The sequence below is a fragment of the Anser cygnoides genome, chromosome 7 (assembly GCF_040182565.1).
Source record: "Anser cygnoides isolate HZ-2024a breed goose chromosome 7, Taihu_goose_T2T_genome, whole genome shotgun sequence".
Lineage (NCBI taxonomy): Eukaryota > Metazoa > Chordata > Aves > Anseriformes > Anatidae > Anser > Anser cygnoides.
The window spans coordinates 5,810,421-5,833,092 of NC_089879.1; the positions used below are offsets into that span (position 1 = coordinate 5,810,421).

General features: G+C 39.3%; 1 protein-coding gene across 1 annotated transcript in view; it reads right to left on the bottom strand.

Moving 5' to 3' along the window:
- PLPP4 (phospholipid phosphatase 4) overlaps positions 1–22,315 on the bottom strand; it is a 60,144-nt gene extending 37,829 nt beyond the window's left edge. The window contains exons 1-2 of the mRNA XM_048058247.2: positions 22,037–22,315; positions 2,351–2,459 (exon numbers count right to left, since the gene is read on the bottom strand). Coding sequence (XP_047914204.2) covers positions 2,351–2,459; positions 22,037–22,092 — 165 coding nt within the window. The 5' untranslated portion in view covers positions 22,093–22,315. The remainder of the gene's footprint in view (positions 1–2,350; positions 2,460–22,036) is intronic.
- Positions 22,316–22,672: the final 357 nt, after the last annotated feature.

Below are 22,672 nucleotides of genomic sequence, written 5' to 3' on the forward strand. Positions count from 1 at the left end.
ATGGGAAGGAAGAGAAACACAAGAGGCAGGCCATCCTATTTTTTCCCATTTTGCTGGTGGCACTCTTACCTTTTCCCAGCAGAGTCCTGGAACAAATCAGAACTGATGCAAGAAGAGGGTCAGGGAGAATCTGGATGGAGGTGAATGAGGCAGAAGCTCCTAGCCTTCTACCCCAGGAGAGTGGAGAAGACAGAAAGCAGCCTCACTACCCCAACACAACCCTGCACTGCAGCTTTCACTGGGGGGTAAAATCCTTCACAGGAGTTCTCATCGTCCACTGATATCAGAATGTGAGATACTTAATTTTCTGTAGAAGTACTTCATTTTGTTCTGAAGATACTCTGGGGCAGGGATCCCCATTTACGTCCGTGCATTCAAGAGTAATTAACAGTGCCTTGCACCTTCTTAAACAAGGAATATCCACAGACAGAGAGAAAAAACAAGGCTCAGGTCTTTCAGTCCTAATAGATTGCTTGTTACCAATGCAGAGGTCAACTTGTCTAACTTGTATCTGGAGTATTCACAACATTTCTCTTAAATTCAAAGCTCTCAGCATATAAAAAAAAAAACAGCAGTTCATAAACAAAATCTGAGAGATTGCCTTCTGGTTAGCCATAGCCATATATTTGAATATTGGAATATAACACTAGTAGCAAGATGAGATCTTTACATAACGAGAACTTGTGATCAGTGTGAGGGTTGGATTTTTTTTTTATTTTTTAGTTAAGGAAATAAGAACAAACCATTTAGAAGTGATCTATGTTTCTTAATTTAAGAAGCTGTTCCTTGAGTTATTGGGATGTCATGGTATGAGCCAGAAAGCACACGAATTATACAAAAGTTACTGACTCAGAGCTGCCTGGAAGTCCCAGCTGCCATAAAATACACAAAGAGCTGGCTCTGTGGCAAGTGGATAACAGGGAAATGTTAAATGTTAACGCTCGCATCCCAGAGCTGTGTTTCCCAGTGGACACCGCCTAGAGTCCAGAGAAAGGACTAATGATCACTCCAACCAGTTTCAATAATAGTTTAATCACTGTAGCAAACCCCTGTCCAAAGATTCACTATTGGTCCTTGAACTGTTCAGTTATAAACGCAGATCAGACAAACCACTTGGCAAGGTAATGCTCAGCCTTTCTTAGCACAATGATTTAATGTTTCATTTTGGTTGTTGTTGCTGTTTTAAACAGGAGTCTTCCATTTCAGGAAAAAAAAAAAAAGTTAAAAAAAATTACCCAGGCTGGAAAAACTACACAGCAGAGCTTCCTCTTAATGCAAAATAAACAAATAGGTTGGTGATTTTAAAACTAGGCCTTCAGCCTCTCATTTAGAAGGCTGGAATATGTTGTTGCCTCACAAACAGGAAGCATGCTCAAGTTGTTCCATATGTAATTATCACATTTCCCTAACTGAATGTCTTAAAACAAAAGAAGATTTACAACGGTGACAAATTACATAGCTGATTTGCATTTATTCTGAGTTCAGGCTCTTTATCTCAAAAGTAAACCCCTGGCTTCACTGAAAACATAGGTAAAGATGCTTCAACACAAGGGTATGAGGATTTGACCTAGTCTGTCGTGCCCACTCCTGAAAAAAAAATGTTCACTTCATCTGATGAAGCTTTTGCAGACTGGCCCATTTGTTTTAATAGCCCAAACTATACCCCCTAATTTCTTAGCATGTATTTACTGGTCTATCTTACTGCACTTTTATATGTGTAGATTATTTGATTTAAAATCATTACTACTAGTGAATTTTATAAAAACCACAAATTTTGATAACCAGACAGTTAGACAGACAGCCTGCATGTCAACATGTACCATGCTGGGGAGAACCAGAAGAACAGGGACAGCAGAGCAGCTCTGGCATATATTTAATACACGCCCAATGACCTCAGGATTGTTGGCAGAACCTAAAGCAAAGGCTTTGTCTACAAGAAAGATCCAAACAGTAGCTGGAGGCAAATATCTCTGTGCCTAATATGCCTAAAACAAATTGGATTTCAAAATTTAAGCACTTAACCCAATAAGAGCATAGCAAGGTTTAGTAAGGTCACCCAATTAGCTAATTCGAAAAGCTTCCCTAATCAAGCATCCCTCTACTTAACACCAGCTTAAATCTTAAACTGTAAAATCAATGTTCCTAAATTCAGTTAATCTGGTATTATTGCTTTCTAGAAACTCTTCACAATTCACTACATTTTGTCAGCTTGTACATCCCTGGGTTGGAAAGCAATTGTCATTAGAATTAAAGGAACATCCTGTACTTCTGAAAGGTTTCTTACTGCTCAACAAGTGGAAGTGACCTTGGTTTACAGCTATCAAATAACCATCAAACCTTTAGTACTTACAAACATAAGACGAGTAGGTATGTTGTCTGATTGCACCAAAGGATTTTTATACAGCCAGATCTCTTCTGGCTGGATAACCCGCTGGAATGGATCCAAAAATTCTGTAAAACTGAAAAATAACAATTGAAGACATTAAAAAAAAAAAAACGTAAATGATGACAAACACACACACACACAAAGAAGTCCTACTGTTTTAAAATTTCCCTCCAAACTAATTGTGGTGTAACATGCATTGATTACCTTTTTAATACACTGCTTTCCTACATCAGTGCTTTTTAGTACTATGACCTTCATTAACATACACTTAGTAAAGTGATTTTTTAAAGTTTATATTCGACAACTTTATAGACGTTCCACAAACTTGTAAAAAACTGTTACTATATTTTTGTGGGTAAAGTGTGCAAAGAATATCATGGGATTAGAAAAATAACGTAGCAGATGTTTTACACTGAAGAAATTATATAGCAGTTATCATATACAAAATGTCTTTAAACTTCAAGATACAGATTTTGAAGTATGACAGTTGTATTTGAGGGTTACAAAGCTAGGAGAAAGAAGCAGCCCAGACAATTCCTTCTACAGATCGAAAGAACAGGTAATTTTAGAGAACATCTCCAAAAGACGCTGCCTCCTAAAAGAGCATGGGCTCTTAGAAATACATAAGAAGTTCTTATTTCAGATTCGCAGTATTTGATTTGGCTGTCAAATTTAAGAAGAATATAGCTCTACCATAAATGAGAAATTTGGTCTCATTCAACCAAAACTGACCATTTTACTTTCATTCTTATGTCATCTGGTTATTTAAAAAATAATAATTTAAAATTTAAAATGTTATGGTTTCATTGTTTTGAATTGAAGTTCATCAAAATAAAACATTGAGGTTTAATCACTATTTAGAAAGTAAATAATTTGTGCAAGAATCTTTGGTCCAGCACTGAAATTAGGAGCAGGAATTGTCATCTTTGACTCTAATTGGAGGCTCCAGAAGCTTTTGAAGACGACAAACTGTCTTTCATAAAATCCTTCTCTGTCCTTTAAGCCTTCTTAGCTTTGAAGTCATATAAAACTTCCTGGAAAGCCTTGACTTTACTTTATAAAACTCACTTCAGGGCTATTTACTAGGACTGAAAGAATAGCTGCTGAAAGAAGATATAGGGACCAGCTTTCTGCAGATTGGTCCTACCTAAACCCATGGAGTCAGAGCACACAGGAGTAGTAGGTCAAAGCTTTTCTTACTGTAAATTTCCTGAAGCCAAGGGCTTCCAACCCTCCAAAACTAGGTTTTATAGAAGTAACAATGACAACAATTAACTTTGTAAACAGAAAAAAGCCCAAAGCAACTTGTAAAGCAGAGTAAAGCTGAAACCATAACTCCCCCCTATGAAGACAAGTCCTCAAATCTAGCAACAAGCTTTACCCACTTTCCTGCATCTCCAGGAAATTCTTCTTTCTATCCCCTCTGATGAGTGACCAGCTGTTCTTTGTTTTCTCCCTGTAGCCTATGATCTCTCTGCAGTATTTAGTTTCCCACATCCCCAGCCCATGTTACTACTGACCCACACCACCTGAGCACTCTCAGACTTCCCTTAGAAAGAGATTCAAAACTCTCTATCTCAAAGAACCCAAATGACCTCTTCTTCCTAAAGGAAAATAACAAGAACAGGAGCAAACAAGTCAAACACGGTGTTGTTACTTGTAGTGATAGTTAAGCTTCCATTATTGACCTACATGGACAACCAGATTCTTCTGAAAACTTAAGGAGTCTAGTATTTCCAGAAGGTTATTTACTGTTATATTCAGCTTCCTTAAACCCAGAGTCTGACTCTGATCTCCTAGGAAAGTGCAAGGTGAATTTCAGAAATGTCAAAGCACATTGTTTCAGAGTCTTCAAAATGAAAACTTTTATCCTTTTTCCTTAAAATCAATGGCTTGTGAGGGACATAAAAGAGTGAAATGTATCAAAAGAGACCATTTCCAGGAAATAAAATATTGTATATATGAAAAAATTATATTTTTCTCTTCAATTAGAAAAATAAAAGTTGATTTCTAGACAACGCAAGCAACTTTGTTTCTAAATTGCAGAGACATGGACTTGACAGACGGCTATTTGGTAGATACGAAGTTGTCTGGATGTCACATCCAAAGAGTCGCCATCAATCACTTTATGTCCAGATGTGCAGACCAGTAGCAAATGGTGTCCCTCATGGCTCTGTACTGGGACCAGTGCTTTTTAATATCTTCCTTGGTGACACTGACAGTGGGATTGAGTGCACTCTCAGCATGCTTGCAGATGACATCAAGCTTGCAGTGCAGCTGACACTTTAGAAGGACCTTGACAGGCTTGAGAGGTGTGCCCATGCAAAGCTCATGAAGTTCAACAAGGCCAAGTGCAAGTTCTGCACCTGGGCCAGGGAAATCCCAAACATCACTACATACCGGGTGACAAATGGATTGAGATCAGCCCTTCTATTGAGAAGGCCTTGTTGTGGCCTTCCAATATTCAAAGTGGGCCTACAAAATAGACAGGGAGATTCTTTACCAGGGTGTGTAGCAATAGGACAAGGGGTAATGGTTTTAAACTAAAAGGAGGTAGATTTTGAAAAGGTATAAAAAAGAAATTCTTCACTATGAGGTAGCTGAGACAATGGAACAGGTTGCCCAGAGAAGTTGTGGATGGTCCATCCCAAGAAGAGGTCAAGGCCAGGTTGGACTGGGCTTTGAGCAACCTGTTCTAGCAGAAGGCATCCCTGCCCATGGCAGGCAGGTTGGAACTAGATGGTCTGTAACGTCCCTTCCAACCCAAACCATTCTATGATCCTATGACTACATCTTTCAGGCTGTCACATCTTTTCTGACATACTCCTTCAGATATCTGCTGGTCTAATGACTGTTCTGGAGCAGATCTCAAAGCATGGGAGCTGATGGATATGCCAAGGAATGCCTTGAAGCAGAGACACATTCTTTGACATTTCTAGGCCTCAAAGGATTTTTTTCAAACTGCAAAGAACAAATGATACACAAACACTTATGCTTCAAGTTGATCACAGTATATACAAGCACCAGTGCACTTTTGGAAAATGTGACACATTAGACCAGAGACATAATTATTTTGACATTATGACATTTGACATTATGAGCAGATGCTAAGAGTTAAAGGTTTGTGGTATTTTCTTCATTGCCTTTTCTTATATAACTAGGAGAAAGGAAAAAAAAAATCTCATTTTAAAGTATATTTGTTGAAATCTGAGAAATGAAACAAAAAAAATCAATTTAATCATTCTCACAGGAATCATGATATGGTACTGAAAGTATGTACTAAAGTCATAAGATTGAATTCCTCTAAAAGAAAAATAATACATGTTCTAAAGAGATGAAACTGTAAGAAACAACATAAATTGTATCTGATTCCCATGGAGGACTGATTTTCTGGTTGTTATATACTATCTTTGCAATCTTCTAAAGAAAGATTAATTTAAACAAAGATACCGATGACAGTAACAATTATTACCTTATTTAATAACAGCAATTTGTTAACCACCACCTATTAAATTTCATTATCTATTTTTTCCTCTTACTTGTGTTCTAAATGTCTTCCAAGAAAAGTACTCAATTATTATGCTGAAACATAATGCAAACAACAACCCAAAATTGTTGACACTAGGTAAAAAAATATTTGAAAATCACTACTGAAGGAGAGAAAAGTAGGTATAGAAAGTGGCAGATCATGTCTTTGTGAGCAATACAGAAATAAAAAGTAAACAGTTAAAGGAAGGTGACTATATCAAAAGAAATCACTTTTTTTTTTCATCCTCAGAAAGAGCTTATCTGCTAATTAAATTTTTATGCCAAGATTCATATGAGAACAATTTTTTATTTGAAGCATCATTGGTGGGCAACTGGATACAAGATTTCTCTAGCTTAAAGGCAATTCCCTTTGTACTCTATTAAACAATCCTGAGGATATACTGGTTTCTAAGCTTCCTGACACTTAGTGATTTATGCTCCTTCATTCTATCTGAAAGTACTTTGTATTACTATTCATAAGCTAGCACAAGCTTGTTTAAATGACTAGTCGTTATTAGAAATGGATGTTGTCTTTGGATAAAGCAAGCTGGTTTCTAGACATTTTCTGTTATGGCTAAAGACAGAAACTCATCCATAGAAAGCTTGGTAGCAGGTGGGCAACTTAGTAAACTTAATTTGGATTTGTAGATGAAAATATACTATTTGCTTTTATCTTTACATTTTCTGCATGCTTACATATTTACCCAACATTTTTAACAGTTATAGCATACATTTAGGGTATAAAAGGACTTCCTTTAACTTCAAGAGCCTTTAGCTGTCACTTTCAAAGCACCCCAAGGGAAACCAGAGCCCTAATAATATTAAAAACCTCAGAGGGGAATGGGTGCCCAAGTGCCTGAGGTTGTTTTGGACATCCCAGTTTACTGCATAAAACAGTACACTAAATAAAAATGACTTTCTTTTCTAAGGGCACAAACACTTCCAGGTTACGTAAATTTCACTTCTATTTAACAGCATGTAGCCCTTTAAGATAATTTCTACGCAAGCACCACATCACATATAAAATTACATCAAGATAAAGTTGCAAAATATGTAGTAATGCTTTATTATGAAGCCATTCACTGGTAGTGAATTAAACATCGCATAAATACCCTCACAGAGCCTAAGACCTTTGCTTCCACCATGGTCTTATCTCCTGTAACTACTGGCGAAGCATTATTTAGCACCTTACCTTAATGCCTCAGACACTGCCCGCAGTAGCCACCATTCCCTGGCATTCAGCAGCAAGTAATCAAAACCTAATGACATTTGGAAGCTGTTGAGATCAGAGGTAGAACAATAAGCAGTACTGCACTGGCAAAGTTGGTAAGACAGAAACCTTTGAAAGTTAGAGCAGGAAATTAGGTTCCAAATCTAGCACCAAGAACAGGACAGGAATAGGATAGATGGGCTCAACTTTTGGATTGTATTGTTGTGCCATATTAGCACAAGGTACTAAGCCTACCTTTCACAAGCTAACAGCAGTGAAATCATGGGTGGCATTCACCTTAAAAGCTCCTACCAGAGTTACAAGGACTCACCAGCCCACAACTCCATTTTCAGAGATTAACAACGTGAAACAGGATGGAAAATGAAAGGGCTGTGTTCCAAACAATCCTGGGGGTCTCAGTATCTGCTCTGTTGGAAGCATCCATAGCACACTGGAAGATTAGAGGATCATTTACCAGTTCTGAGAATCATCTAAAGGATGTATGAGGTGTTTTTTTGTTGTTGTTGTTTTGTTTTTGGGGGGGGGGGTTGTTTTTTTGGTCTCTTGCCTTGCCCTCTGAAGCATTTCTTTTCTTCACAGATGCAGGCAGTGGATGTCCCAAAGGAAAGGAAAGGGAAGTCCTTATGGCATAACAAAGCATCACAAGAGAATGAACAGGAACTTGTGATTGTGGTACTCAGTCTTTTGTATCAGATAACTAGTGACCAATTCTCCTCTTTTCTAAGTATAATCTGTTGACAAGCAGATCTGATCCTAAAATGGTTTTGTATGCAGTTTCTTATTTGAGCAAGTAACGAAGAGATAGAAGCAAAGCCATAGGTGTTCAAGAAACTCTCTTGTAAATCACCACCGAGCACTTCTGGAAATAAAGTTTGGCTCTGACCATCGTTCCCTGACTGTAGGCCTCTGAGCAAACTCATCAGTGCCTCTCCCACCAAAACAGATTAGCTGTGGCTGTGCTATTCAAGCTACACCATGCACTTTCTTTCTAGGATATTTCTCTCCTTGAATATTCTCCAAAACAGGTCTCAAACCCAGTAGTAAAGGCTTTTATCATGTACCTGCCACGTTAAATCGTGCAGTCAGGTGTCCTGACACTAAAGCTGCATAGTTGTGAGTGGCATCAGTGAGACTGAAGTCAGGAGGGCTCTGTACAAGTTGGCCTAATTACAGGGGCATACACACAACACAACTCACCGAGACATTCTCACACACCTGATTTGCAGCCCCAAAGTTTTAAAAGAAAGGCCATGAAGTAGAACACAGCATAGGGCACAACAGCTGTGAAAGGAAGAGTTTGGTTTAGGGATTTCCAGCAAGTGATCCAGGCTAAATAGAAAGAAGCCAGTAAGTACACTGGCTGGGTACATTGCATGGAATATTGCTTATAAATATTGTCTTTGCTCACATTTGAACCTGAGACTTCAGCTGATCCACTCTTACCTGACACACACTAATACCTGGAGAAGCATTCACATCGTGTTATTTGCAAATACTGGAGAATAACTTATTCTCATGCCATAAGAAAACCTTCCCTATAATATTAAGAAAAAAATAAAACTTTTCAGTGGATCTTTTATGGACTCCTCCAAAGGCAGACAAAGTACGAAAAGCTTGAAATGGTCCATAGCCGGAGTGCAAAATTAGCAGAATTGAAGGTGACGGTATAATGGTAAGAATAGTGAGATAAGAAACAGTACCCATAGTTTATCACCATTATATGGCTCACCACATGAATGTTGGAATTCAGTTTCTGAAATAATGCTACATACTTGCATGAGTGTGATGAGATAGCTTTGTGTTAGCCCAGAGGTTAGCAGAAGGAAAGAGATTTGAGTCATTTAATTTTAAGAGTTATTTGGGAAAATCCACAGTTCCTCAACCATCAAGAAGGAAGTTACATATTAGGGTACAAACACATGACCAAGGCCTGATTGTAAATGATGAACCGCAATTCCACCAAGGAAGAAGCTGACATGATTTAAAAACATGACTTCAAGAGTATAAACTCTAGTTTTGATAGAAAAAGCAGCTTTCCCTATAGATAAGGCACAACACTGGATATCAACAGATTTGATTTTGTCTGCCACTGTTTTCCGATGCAAAGTGGGGAAAACCATCCCAGCCAGAAGTGTCAATATCTGGCATTTAAAGTACGACTCCTAGTGCTATATTTTGCTCATTACCTGGACTGGTATTCACATATGCCCAGCACCCATGTCTGACAAGCATGTAAACAGGAAAGCAGCAGCTTCAAATTTCCATGGAAATCAAAAGTTGAGTTAAATTATATAGTATAATAGAAGTTGTATTCCAGTAGCTATCGATTGCACAGGAGTATGAACATGAGAACAGAAATTAATGTTTTTATTGGTTCTTCATAATCTTTGATGGAAACTTGTTATTTAAACCATCATATTGTAACTGCACTAAAGCCAACTGAAAAAGTAAGATTTATACTTCTCAATACAAGGCCATGAAGTGTAGACACCTGTCACTTTTGATTAACAATCTGTAATCCTAATATGGAGCTTTATTGGGTTTGAATGCCCTGCAGGGTACAGGGAAGTTAATATGCACCAGCAATGTCATACAAAAATAATTCTGAGTTTTATTGCTACAGAAACGAGAGGATCTGTTGCCTCTCTGTATTTGCAGTAACCCTTTGTTTGTAGGCTAGCACTCATCGAGATTGAGAAGAGTATTGACAGAAAGTAAATAGTAAGAAAAATGTTGCAAGAAACTTCTGATTCAGTTCTGATTCAGTGCCCAATGCAGCTCTGGCAATGCTACAAGGTGATGGCATTTTAAACTTCTGCATTTTTGACAAGATAGAAACAAAGGCTTCAGACCACCCCTTCTTGATAAGATTAGATATTCAAATCTGAATATATACAGCCTTCCCCCCTCTTAATTCTGTGGGTGCATTTTTTACGTAGGGAGAAGCTGTCACTGGAATTAAATCCTGGGACAGATAAAGGCAAAGCAGTGCGGGCAGGTGCAAAGAAAAGATGATTGAGAATATGAACTCGGTGATGGTGGAGAAACGTGCAGAGACTAAGCTGTGCCTGACTTACACTGAGTCCTTTCCTTGTTGCATGTCCTTATGTCTGTACATGAACATTATCATTTCTAGAGCTCATTCTCCCTGAAACATGAACCAGGACTTCCTTTGTCCTCTGAAAATACTAAAGACAGTGAGAGCTGATATACCTACTGTAACCTAACATAAGGAACTGCTAAAATAAGGTACAAAAGACAATATACAGATGAGCTTAAGCCATTGATTAGAATAGAGGTGATTAAGGTTAGTAAACTTCTTGTGGCCCTGGTCTTGTCAACAGGTGATCATTTCCTACCCCTCAGAAATTGTCTTTATTACTTATACTTCCAGTGAAACAATAATTAGCAGTCCTAATATTCTTATGGATATCCTGAATGAAGAACAATGTTAACAACATTTCTAAAAAATTAACATTTTTTTCTCCAGTCAGGCATCTGAAAGATTTTTTTCCATTTGAAACACACACGAAAATAAAAAGAAAAATAAAAATCAGCAAGCCTTGCCCACAATTAAAGGAAATCAGCAAAAATACTAAATTATGAAACATATGAGAGCAGAATTGTTGGAATAACAAGGAAAACATACAGCCAATCTCTTTGTCTCTACATTAACTTAGTAAAATAAAGGGTAAGGAAATGTAAGAAAAAAATAAAAAACAACTTTACATCTTGTTTTTATTAAATGTGACTGGCAATTAGAGGACTGGTTCTCAAGAGTAGGTTTGGATTCAGATGAGTCAGTACCACCTGATGGAAGAGACTTCTGCATATTTTAAATTTGCAATTGCAATGTTATATTTAATTAGCACATATGGCTACATTAGCCCTTCAGATATGAGAAATCATTTTGATTAAAAAGGGATTTAAAATAAATCCTGATGCAGTTTAAAATCTATATATTATTGTGGCTGTCATATTTCCCAGATGTGCTGTAGGAGGAGAGTTTCCAGTATTTTCCTTCAACCTTACTGGCACAGCATGTTTCACAGATTTGCCTCATATAAGCACTGATTTAACAGATATGTACCTGGGTGCTACCGACGCCAAAGTTGAATGGTCATCCTCTTCACTCTCCCCTTTGCAGCTATCATGGCACCCCAGTCAAGGTGAACTGTACTCTTATTGAGTCAGCAAAGCCAACCACGATGTGAGATGTGTTCTTCAAAACCAACGTGCCTGACAAGATAATAGAGTCTGTGCCAGACAGTGTTTCTGAATGATTACCAAGCCACCGGACCCTTTTCTGATGTGGTGTCTGAAGCTGTATTTACACAGACTTCATCATCTGTGCCTGGGATTTGGCTCAAGTCTGCTGGTCCAAAAATCAAGAAATAATATGAAATAAATGATGGGAGTCCTGCTGTTTATGAGATAATATATGTGATATGTAAATGCTCTTAGAATACTTAATATGAAATAGTGAACCAGCAATTCTTTTCACAATGCTGAAAAGAGAATAGCCTGGAGTTTAAGTATCTAATATGAATTTGTTTAGTCCCTAAATTATATATATCTACTGTTTTCTCAAGACCTGGCATTTAAAACATCTCTGTAAATGGGTAAACCATTTCCTTCCTGTGACATTATTTCAGCCATACCAAACCGAGGAGGAAATGGAAAGGATTACCTGAACATGTATGAACAACCCAAGTAATAAACAAAGCCAGCCAATTGTCCTTGTGCCAAGAAAGAATCCAGGAACTTCCAGTCTATACATTCTCCTTTTTCCTGTGCTAATTGCATTCCAAGTGTTTAGCCTTTGATATTGCTGAGCTTCATTATTGCCACTATGAAGTGACTGAATCTGGAAAACTTCCATTCAATGGGAAAAAAATTGGGTACCCAGGAGTTAATATATTTAACTGGCTTAGATACAACCTTTTCACCATCATTTCTTCCTTACAGAGGTGAAATATGTGGAAATGCGCAAAGTGAAGGAAAGAAACTGGGAATAGTTGGTCACGCTGCATTGCAGCTTTAAGAGTGGTTATACTGAAAGAGGAAAATAAGCACTGCAAAAATTAGTCACATTGTCATATTTAGGCTGTTTTTATATTTTTTAAACTTTCTTTCACCTACTACAGAAAGTGAGCTTTGCCTCTTTTGCTTCCTGATCAGCATATATAAAATGTAAAATATAATAAACAGATTTAAAACAAAAACACATTTGATTTGGCATTTAGCTGCTTCTGAAGTGGAAAACCAGTTCAGTTCTTGTGATCTCTGCTCACATGGAGCAACTTGAAGCATGAAGCAGATCAAGCACAAGGCATGCACGTATGAGCTGCTCCTTATTATCAATGTACTATACTTAAGGCAATGCAGTACAGCTGAAGTACTGCAACAGAAATAAGTCACAGTGACACAATTACCAACAAAGTGAAAACAACTGGATACTCCTTACATCATTTATCTATCATTTTAGTTGGGAAAAAAACATGATTTATACTAAGACAAATAGATCACAGAGGTAACAATTAATAAGTATACCTTATGATGTAAAATATTTCACAAAAGTCATGTTTATGTATGTGTTTGGGGAGACAGGAGAAGAGAGAAGGGAAATCTTTAGTAGTACAAACACTGACAGCCATTGGAAGCTTCAGAGCTTGCAGCGGTACTCTGTTCTAAATAATGGAAGAGCAGAATGCATATTACAGACTAAAACCACACAAGCAAGTATCTGAATAATGAATCTAAATACACTACAGATGGTCAAAATTTTTCTTTTGATGCATTTTAATGATTAATTTTATTATCTCAGGCTGTTTTCAGGCAAACAGCTCCCAACAGTTCCTTGGACAATTATCCTAACGTCATAGCAATCTGATAAAGCTGAGTAACCTGATAGTTTCTTCTGTTTTCATACCTGTACACCACACTCCTATGGACCATAGGTTTATTTTTAGTCTAGAATACGTTTACCACATGCATCTTTATGATTTATATCTCAGTCCCTAAGCATCACTTTTCCCCTTAAACGTATGATATGTGGACATGACCTTGACAGAGGACCTGTATGGAAGTGAAACCTGTCTTCATGTCATGCCTCAAAAGCATAAACCACATCAAGAGGTACAGACCAAAGTGAAGATGAAGTAGTATCAAACGAATGATCCACTGCTGGAGCTAAGAGCCAAAACACATCCCCAGAGAGCTTTTTGGATCGAAAGCTCAGGAGCTGGCAAGGAAGTGAGAGAGGGGAGAAGTACTATGGACCAATCCAGAAATCTCAGTCAAGAGTTTCTTTATGTCAAATGTAAACATTCATTTTTGGTCAAGCAGGAACATACCTTTCTAACCCAAATTGAGATTAAACATTTAATTTGAGGGGGTCTATTAAAGTTATTTTAAACTTAATAAAAATGTTTTTAAAAATGCAAATTCTAAAATAAAACACCTCAGTATTAATAAAGAGAGAATTTCTGGGCCAAGTTATTCACTAAATTTAATATGAATTTACAAATGATTATGTTCCAGTTTTTCCTTCCAAGTTGCTTTATGCAATGACTTCATTTTTCTCTGGGGGAAAAAAAAAGACCTGTCTAACTACATTCACAATCAAATCCAACTATATTAAAATCACTCACTCCGAAAACATTTGTGTGAATAATTACATGTTCCAGAGACTAGCTTTAATAACAATTAAAAAAACTGTACACTCATGGGGAATATGAGCATCACTTTCAGCATTTTGTGGTAATCACTGAAGTCCAATCGCAAGAGTTACACTCCTGTAAAGCACCTTGGACACGAGATGAATGAAATTATTAATAGTCTCTCTGTTGGCCGTGAGAGTACCATCGGGCTATTAGATCTGTTCTCCCATTAGGGAAAATTAGCAGCTAATGAAAATATAACACTTCATATCAAATGATGTTCTCCTCTGTTGTTTTCAATTTGCAAGGTTTCACAATGCTTGGCAGGGTGCCACGAATCTTTCAAAGTTGAAATACTTCCAATCTGACAGTTACACCTCCGTTACAAACTCTAAGGACAGCAGTAAAGCATCGCACTCGAAATACAGTAAAATGTTGAAATGCACAATTGCAGAGTGAAACTTCTCACCTAATCTAAGATTCCATTTTCCTCACAGTCTCGTCAATGCAGAATATTAAGAATAAGGTATCTGACATTGCAATGCCCTCGAGCCATAAGGGATCATCAGCTTCTGCTCAGTCTTTGCTAAAGTATTCTCCAAGTAACATTACATTAGTAGCACCATTTCCTTCTCTGCCTCTCAGCATGTGCCAAATTTCTCTTAAAGAAATGTTGCTGTAATGTCTTTCAACTTTTCCCACACACTGGGACAGACTCAGACGGTACAAGCCTCAGTCCACTAAGTCACTCCGTGTCAGCTTACAAGTCTATCTCCTCCCAGCAATGGGGATTCAACGAGATAAAACGCTCCCGATATGTTTTAGCATAACTCACTCTTAAAAATTTCCGGTGGTGGAGATTCTACATAAGCCTCAGGCGATCCTTCCCAGTACTTAGATGTCCTTACAATTAGGTTGTACTTCCCCACACTCTGCCCAAGTTTCCCTCGGTACAGGTTAAAATCATTCCTCTTTCTATAGTCCCAAAGGGGGCAAAGAGCTGTTTACTCTCTTTATACATCTCTCCGGCAGCCACTTACATGTGAAGATTACTGCCATTTCTAGATTGAACAGCTCAATTATTTCCATCTTATCTCAGTAAAGTTGTTTTCTGTACCCTCCTACCATCTTTCTCAATCCTCCCTGATTCTCTCAAATTCACTTGCATGACTTATCTTAATCAGCCACTTACTATGAAACCTCCATTTGCAAACCCTGTTATTCTGGCCTCTGGAAAAAGAAAATAAAAATAAAATTATTGCCATTTCAGCTACGTACATTTATATGTATTATTTTAACAAAAATTCGGCAGAATTTTAATGGAGAAAATATTTATCCACTTGGATAGTAAAAGCCAAAAATGTTTTGTAATGCAGAGAAATAAACTAATACAATACACAGGGATTGTACCAATCTGATTTACAACTAAGAAACATTCTTAATCTGGTTTTCTGCAAAATCACAGAGATCACTCACAGAGTTTCCTGCATAGTAATGACTTGTGGTCCAATGATCACAAGTTTACTATTCACAAGGAAAAGGTAAAACATGAATGGAAAATCCCTTTAAAAATGAACAATTATGAAAAGCTTATTTCAAGTGCCACACCTGATAAGAACTTTGTCTCTTCTGTGAGACCAGTCCAATTGGATCATATGTAAAGCCTTCTTTAATCAGGTGATAAATCCCTGAAGTTCATTAGCTGATCAGAACTTATACTATAAAAAAGGATGCACGTATTTTCTTTAGCTTTCTCTGTGTCTGTCATTCCTTGCCAATATAGATGCTGCACTCAAACATCCCCTGTTCAGTATCAGCAGAGTACTCAATACAGGAGAAAAAAAAAAGATAAGTTACACACTAAATCCAATCCTTAATCTGCTTTCAGTGTCAATAATTCTGCTAACTACTTCTGAGCACTCACTTTTCAAAGTCATCACCAGATCGGGAGACTAAAGATTTGGATTTACTGTGCCAGGTGCTGGGCACAAGCACATTCTCAGCAAGAAGTTTGCAGCACAACTCTATTTCTTATGGCAAAGGCTTTCATAGAAAGTACAGCCTGACTGTGCTTAGATCAAAGTATAAAATTCATTTTTTTAAAGAAAACTTTCCCTTACAGAAGCTCTGTCAGTCTTAGTAACATTCTTGCTATAAAAAGTCCTCAATCAAGGCTGAGAGCAAAGTGCCAAAGCCAGTGAGCAAATAGGATTCAACATGAAGAGAGACAGGCACCATTTTCTCCTCAAAAATCTGGAGCAAATGCTTTAGCATTTACAAAAGCATCCTTTTTTAGCATGGATTCAGCTGGGAGTTTAGCAATGGACATAACTGTGAATCCTACCCTATTAATAGGAAAATTAAAATTCTTGCCATTAAATCCCATTTAAATCCTGGAACTCGGGGAAGACAAACGAAATAGACTTAGTTGCACAATCTAAAAGTATTGAGATTGCTTTATAGATTGTTGTATATTCTTGGCACAGACAAAAATCTGCACACACACACAAAAAAAAAAGAAAAAAAAGTGCACCTTTTTCCTGAATAATTTTTATCAATGTCAGTAAAATGCTACCCTAGTCTCAATGTAGGAAGAAAACAACGTAAACAGAAGCTTCAGCTCAGTGAACACCAAACACCAAGTGTCTCTGTTAGCCTGGTGATATTTCATAGATATTAGGACAGACACGCAGTCATTTTGTTGTGTGCTTCGTATTACACTAGGCATAATAGGTATTTATGACCTTTTGTTTTTACAGTAACCTCTCAAGGAGTCAGAGCTCAGAGAATTTAAAAATTCAGGTTACTTCGTGGTGTATCAGCTGCTTTCAGTGAGTTACAGAAGCTCCATGGCATTCTAATTCTTCCATCACTTCAAAGGTAGAGCAGAGTGCTGAGCACTGGAACAAGCCTGTTGCTTGCCACTGGAACTCAATGTGCAACCTCTGAAGCTCAATGTGCAACCTTTGATATGTGCTGTCAGATCCTAAGCACCAGAGAGGCAAGGGCTTTTTTAGGGCAGGCCTCTCCCTTAACTGTGCTTTAACACTATTCAGTGAGCTAGAGTTCAGCCTGGGCTACTAAGCTACATCTTTCCCTCATTTTAGCATGATCTAAAGTATGGTTTGCAATAGAGTAACTGCTTCTAAACAGGCTAGTAATCAAACCTGTTGATGTTCTCACTTCCTATTAACATTACTATTTGTGAAACTAACCCTGAAAAAGCTACAAGCAAATTCAATATTCAATGGGTCTGGCTACTGTCCATGTACATTATAACAAAGAATTTATCATCTAAATGAACCAAGTGTGGGAAAAAGAGGTATTACTCCCCCTTTGTAGATGAGAAACTAGGGTACAGAGAAATTAAGTCCAAGACTTTTAAGATCAAAAGCCAAAAATCAGGTTCCAAACAAAATCAAAGTTATGGGCTACTAAGGTCAAGAAAAGAGCCTAACAAGCTCATGTGACCAAATATTAACTTGTCTTTGACATGTTCAGCTATAGATCCTAGACTTGAAACGTCCAACTGATCTGTGTAATTTTTGTCATCATAAGGAAATATCTTGACATCTCAGCCTGGTGTTTTCTTCTCAGTACCATTCTCCTTTTACTACCTACAGTTCTCCAACTGCTCATCAGTTCCTGCTCAGTCTGTCTTCCAAAACCCAATGGATATGACAGAGAGAAGGCAAACTGTGGTAAAATAGGAAAGCAGAACTGTAGCATTGTGGAATTGCCTCAGCCAATTGATCTTCTGTCTGTGTTAACAAGACAATACATAGTATAATTTGTGAAGGCAACCTGTATGCAGACTATCCAGAAGATCACCACCCATGACAAAGAAAGCTACTTGAAAGTGCCTTCCAGCCTACATCATTTCATGCATATCAACTTGATTAAAATCTTAAGATTCTAAATTTATAAGAGAACCAATACATACAGGATCAGCTTGCATTTACTTAAATCAGAGTCGGATCAGGGCATGCACACACGAGAGATGTCAATGTTAGTTAACACTGTACACCCATGTATGTAATGTATATGTGTATCACCCTGCACATAAACATTTGTCCCCGAGGGAGACTATTAATGAGACTGTGCTGTAGGGAAGATATCCAATTACTCTGAATGACATTTATATTTTAATCACATCACACTCGCTGAAGAGCTTGAGGTTTGATGAAGCAATCCTTGAAAGACTGTCTTTTTAATCAATTAGACAGCTCAAGAAACATCAGCAATATGCTGTTGACACTAAAAGTCATTGCATTAAACATACCACAAGGCACATAAATTCTTCTGTCTTTCTATTAAGACAATTCTATGGTCTTGAAACTCCTGAAAAAGTTTTCCTTGTAGAAGACAACTGAAACTGAACAATATGTACTTTCCTAAGAAACAAAGGCAGCCCTACTGGCAATTACCAGCTCACTCAGAGCTACCACTCAATGTATTTCTTCTTTTTAGGACAGATGAACATCCCTTTAAGGACATTGTTCCTGTGTCAAGCACCAGGCTGGCACACAAATCTTTTTACAGTTGCCTTAACTGAATAAAAACAAGTCAGTCAAAACAATTTACTTTCATCAAGCATTCAATAAGTGAGAAATGCCACCATTCACATGGAGCAGAAAGACTGATTATGTTTAATATGTTTTAGCATTAATTCAGCATTATAAAATGCTCCAAGACATAGGAATAAATACAAAATGAAGAAAACAGAAACAAGATCCTATTTTGATCATTCTTCAACTAGTGTTTGATTTTTTCTACAAACACAGTACATGTTCACAGTTGTTGTATCAAATAGACCATTTCTACTTCTGAGACCTTACATGACAAAAAAATCTCACTTTCCCAAATCCACTTGTATACTCACACTGTTTAATACGTAACATTTCATGTTTTTGTTTTAGTTTAACTGATGAAATTTAAATGAAAAATATTTGATATTGCATAATGTAATAACTAGTCAAATCACATAGTGAGAGTTTCTTTGCTTAGCAAGAAGAAAAGCATCTATGCACATTAGCATCAGTTCAGCCCAGTGAAAAGATGCAAGGCTAAATATCTTGAGAACAAAAAATGAATTTGTTAATCCTGGGGAACGGGGAAAAGCTGTAGGGCAGAATAGAAATATTGTTGTTACTTGCAGCTTGAGAGCTACTTTGCTGAAGGTACTCAAAGAATGCCCATTTAGCTTCCCACCCAGTAAAGTGAGCATCAAGTATGTTTTTGACGGCAACCAGCTTTTTTTAAATCCTGCTTCTGAATTTTAGACAGCTGTAGGTCTTCAAATAGATCTCCCCTAACTAATCTCTCCTTCAATAGTAGTAAATCCTGAGGGATAAAGTGCCCTTCAGTACAGATCTCTGTAAATGCACAGAAGCTTGAGCTGCTTAATTTCAATACTTAAACCAGTCTTTAATTGGCAAGTGAACACTTAGCAATTGCTAAGTACACAACATCTAGAACTGAGTCAGTTGTTGCTGTTATTTTTTTTGAAAGTCTCTTGAATTCATCTAAACCAATACACAACCATCAAAAATGTGCATAACTTGTAGTGCTGTACATTCTCGTGATGGAAGAGAACTTAAATAAAAAGTAAAGGGCTTTTTTGCCTTCAAGTGGAATGACTAAAGTTGATAATTATAGCTACTGGGGAAATAAAAAAGTTGCCAGTCTTAAGTATAGAAAATATGGCTGTTGTTGCTGTAAAACGCATTCAAATTGGCACTATACTCAATTTCAGTAATCAACATAAGTTTTCACACCTCCATTTTTATGAAATTACATTTATCACCAAGCAAAACTACAACATGGAATATGCGCCTTCCCCTTTTGTATTTTATGGTAGAAAATATGCCAGCATTTTACTCTGAGTTATATTAATCAGTAGGTTGAAGCTAAAAAGACATCTGGGAGGCACAGATGGTTCAAAGGATTGGCATATAACTCTGGAACCACTCTCTTCAAGGTCAGACTTCTAACACTGCGAAGGCTGGTAGTGACCCAAGTCATCAACACCTTCTCAGAATGAACTAATTCCCTTCAGTCCAATTCCTGGTGGACAAACATCTGTGTCGCAGTTAGCACAAAGAGGGTCTCAGACCTGGCCCGAACTCCTTGATGTCAGTGGCGTTCCTTTCCAAGGGAGGGAGGAATCGTACAGCCTTTTCATTCCTAGAAATAGTTTCTGCAGTACAGCTTACATTGCTGTTGCCTGGGTTCCAGTCCCAGAGCTTCCAACTTCGTCTGTAATTGTTCATTCTTGAAGAGAAATTTCAGTGAACTCAAAACTCCATAAAAATGCATGCTCTGGCTGTCTACAAAACCACAGAAAACAACAAATAAAAAGTTTCAAAAGATAAATGCCTCTTTGGAAAAACTAAGAAAAATACTGACTACTACTTCAACAGCAAAAGAAAATAATCATTTGGTGTTAAGATTATTTGACTATAAAAGCCATTCATCTACCTAGAGTTTATAGACTTGCAATCATTACCAACAAATAAAATGCAGTTATTCATGAAACTATATGCCAACAACCCTGACATGAACAATGTGTTTGGCACTTCCAGATATCATTGAAAAGACTTATTACAATATCTAAGTTATTCCCCAGAATTCCAAGAAGACAGGAGCTATGCCATGTGAAAACATGAAAATTACTTGTGTAGTCGTTAGCCATTTGGCATTTGCCATTTAGCATTATCTACCCGAAGCATTTTCTTCAGCCACGCACTCAGTTAACTTTACAACAACTGCATAAAGAGTAGTAAAAATCACAAAAACGTTCAGAGAGGAGAAATGAGGACAGAAGACAAGCACAAGCAAGAAATGATTGCTTACAGTGGAGCATGATTTACATATGTGGTAATAAGCTATATTAGGAGATCTCTCACTGGATGGTGCAAGAGATGAATTACACATGTAAAAGGTAAGGTCCTGATGTAGCATCAGATCCTGAGGTCTTCACTCACCCTGCAATCCCATGTGCTCCAGATAAGAGTTTGGTTGAAAGGAACAGGGCTACTTTTAAAGTAAGATGCAACTGAATAGAAAGGTATCAAATGCACCTTAGAGTTTTTTGAAAGTATCAAAGTCTATCCTAGAATGAAAAGGATGGCACTTATTAAACATCTTGCAAATCTTTTGATTTGCATCAATATTTGAGAGAAATGAGCACCGAGGAAAAGACTCCACTGCCAGTAAATTGGGCAAGTTATTCATTAACCACGAGAGGTTCAGAAAGGAATCAGATCAAAGCGTGCCAGTATCGCCAGCTGTAAGCCAGTACCGCGGTTTAATAGCTGCCCTGCTATTGCTGCATCTGCGACCAACAGAATGCACTGCTAAGGAGGCAAACAAACAGCAGCAGAATCTCATCCGGTTTCTGTGATGCTTTAGAGAGATCGCAAAGATTTAGGATACTCATCTTTAAACGTTAAGGAAACTTAGGAATCAAACTTATCATTGTTGTTCAAATGCCCGGAGAACACAAACTGCTGGAAAGAAGAAACGGGTACAGCCCTGAAAGGGAAGGGAGAAGCCTGCCTGAAGCGTGGAGTGAAACACCGCGTAACTGCTTGCTCCGAAGGAAGGCAAAAGCAGCGTTCATGCAGCGGTAGGCGCACGTCTTTTAGCAACCAGCTTTTCACGACTTTCCTTCCTACGTACCAGAGCGCAAACGTGCCTTCAAACCCAGCTCCAGCCCACGTTTCACGGCCACCATCCCGAGGTCCTGGTCCTTCCCCAGCTCCCAGCCGGTGGCTCCCCGGCGAGGGGTGCCCGCCCCGGGGCACCCACAGCTCTCCCCACCGCCACAAGCCAGCTGCTGAGGTGCACCCACAGCCTTATCGCAAGAACCACAGCCGGCCGAAAGACAAGGGCAGCAGATTTTTATTATTATTTTGCACACTTCTCCCACAAAGTAGCAGCATCTTTCTCAAAAGCCCTCCCGCAGGTCGTCGGCAAACTCCCAGGGCAGGGGTGCTCCCCGCAGCCACCCGCACCCCGGGGAGAGAGCCCAAGCCGGGGGGCAGCGGCTCCGCTCCCCGGGTCCCGGGAGGGCAGGGGTCGCCCTGGGGGGCTCAGCATCGGCGGCTGAGGGGCTGCCGAGGGCTTCTCCCACCCCGCAGCCCCCCGGCACCTCGCCCGGCCGCCGGGACGGAAAGTTGAGGTAGTACCGGAGGCACCCGCTGCCCGAGGAGGGGGGTTACTCACACGAAGACCCCGAAGAGCAGGATCCGTATGCCGATCTCGATCGCCAGCTCCCTCATGGTGGGTCCCGGCGGGCTCCGGCAGCCCCGCTCGGGGCGGGGGGGCACCGGGGGGGCTTCAGCTCGCCCCCGCGGCCCGAGGGAGCCCCGCCAGGCGCTGCCCGGCTCTCGCCATCCTCCCCGGCCGCCTCACGGAGGGCAGCGAGGAGCGGCGCCGCCGCCCGCTGACGGGGCCGAGCCGGGGGAGGGTCCCGGTGACTAACGCCCTGTGTCCCCGGGCGGGGGCAGCGGGGGGGGGGGGGGGGGGGGGGGGGATCCTGGGGATTTCCCCGCCCCGCCTCAGGCTGAGGAGGGGGCCCCGGCTCGCTGCGGTGCCCCCCACACGCGTATCGCGGCTCTGGCGCTGCTGCCCCTGCCCGGGGGGCTCCCCTCGGGCACAGCCCCCTGGGGGCAGCGCAGCTGAGGCGTCTCGGTGCGTGTTGCAGGCGAAGGGCTGCGCTCCCGAAAAGACGGACCCCAAAAATTAAGGGGGGAAGCAGGTCTAGGTATAGGTCGTAGCGACTGCTCCTAAAGGCTCTTAGCTGCTGGCACCGAGCTCGGCACGTTTATGTAATCTTTGTGCGAAGGATTAGCAGTGTGG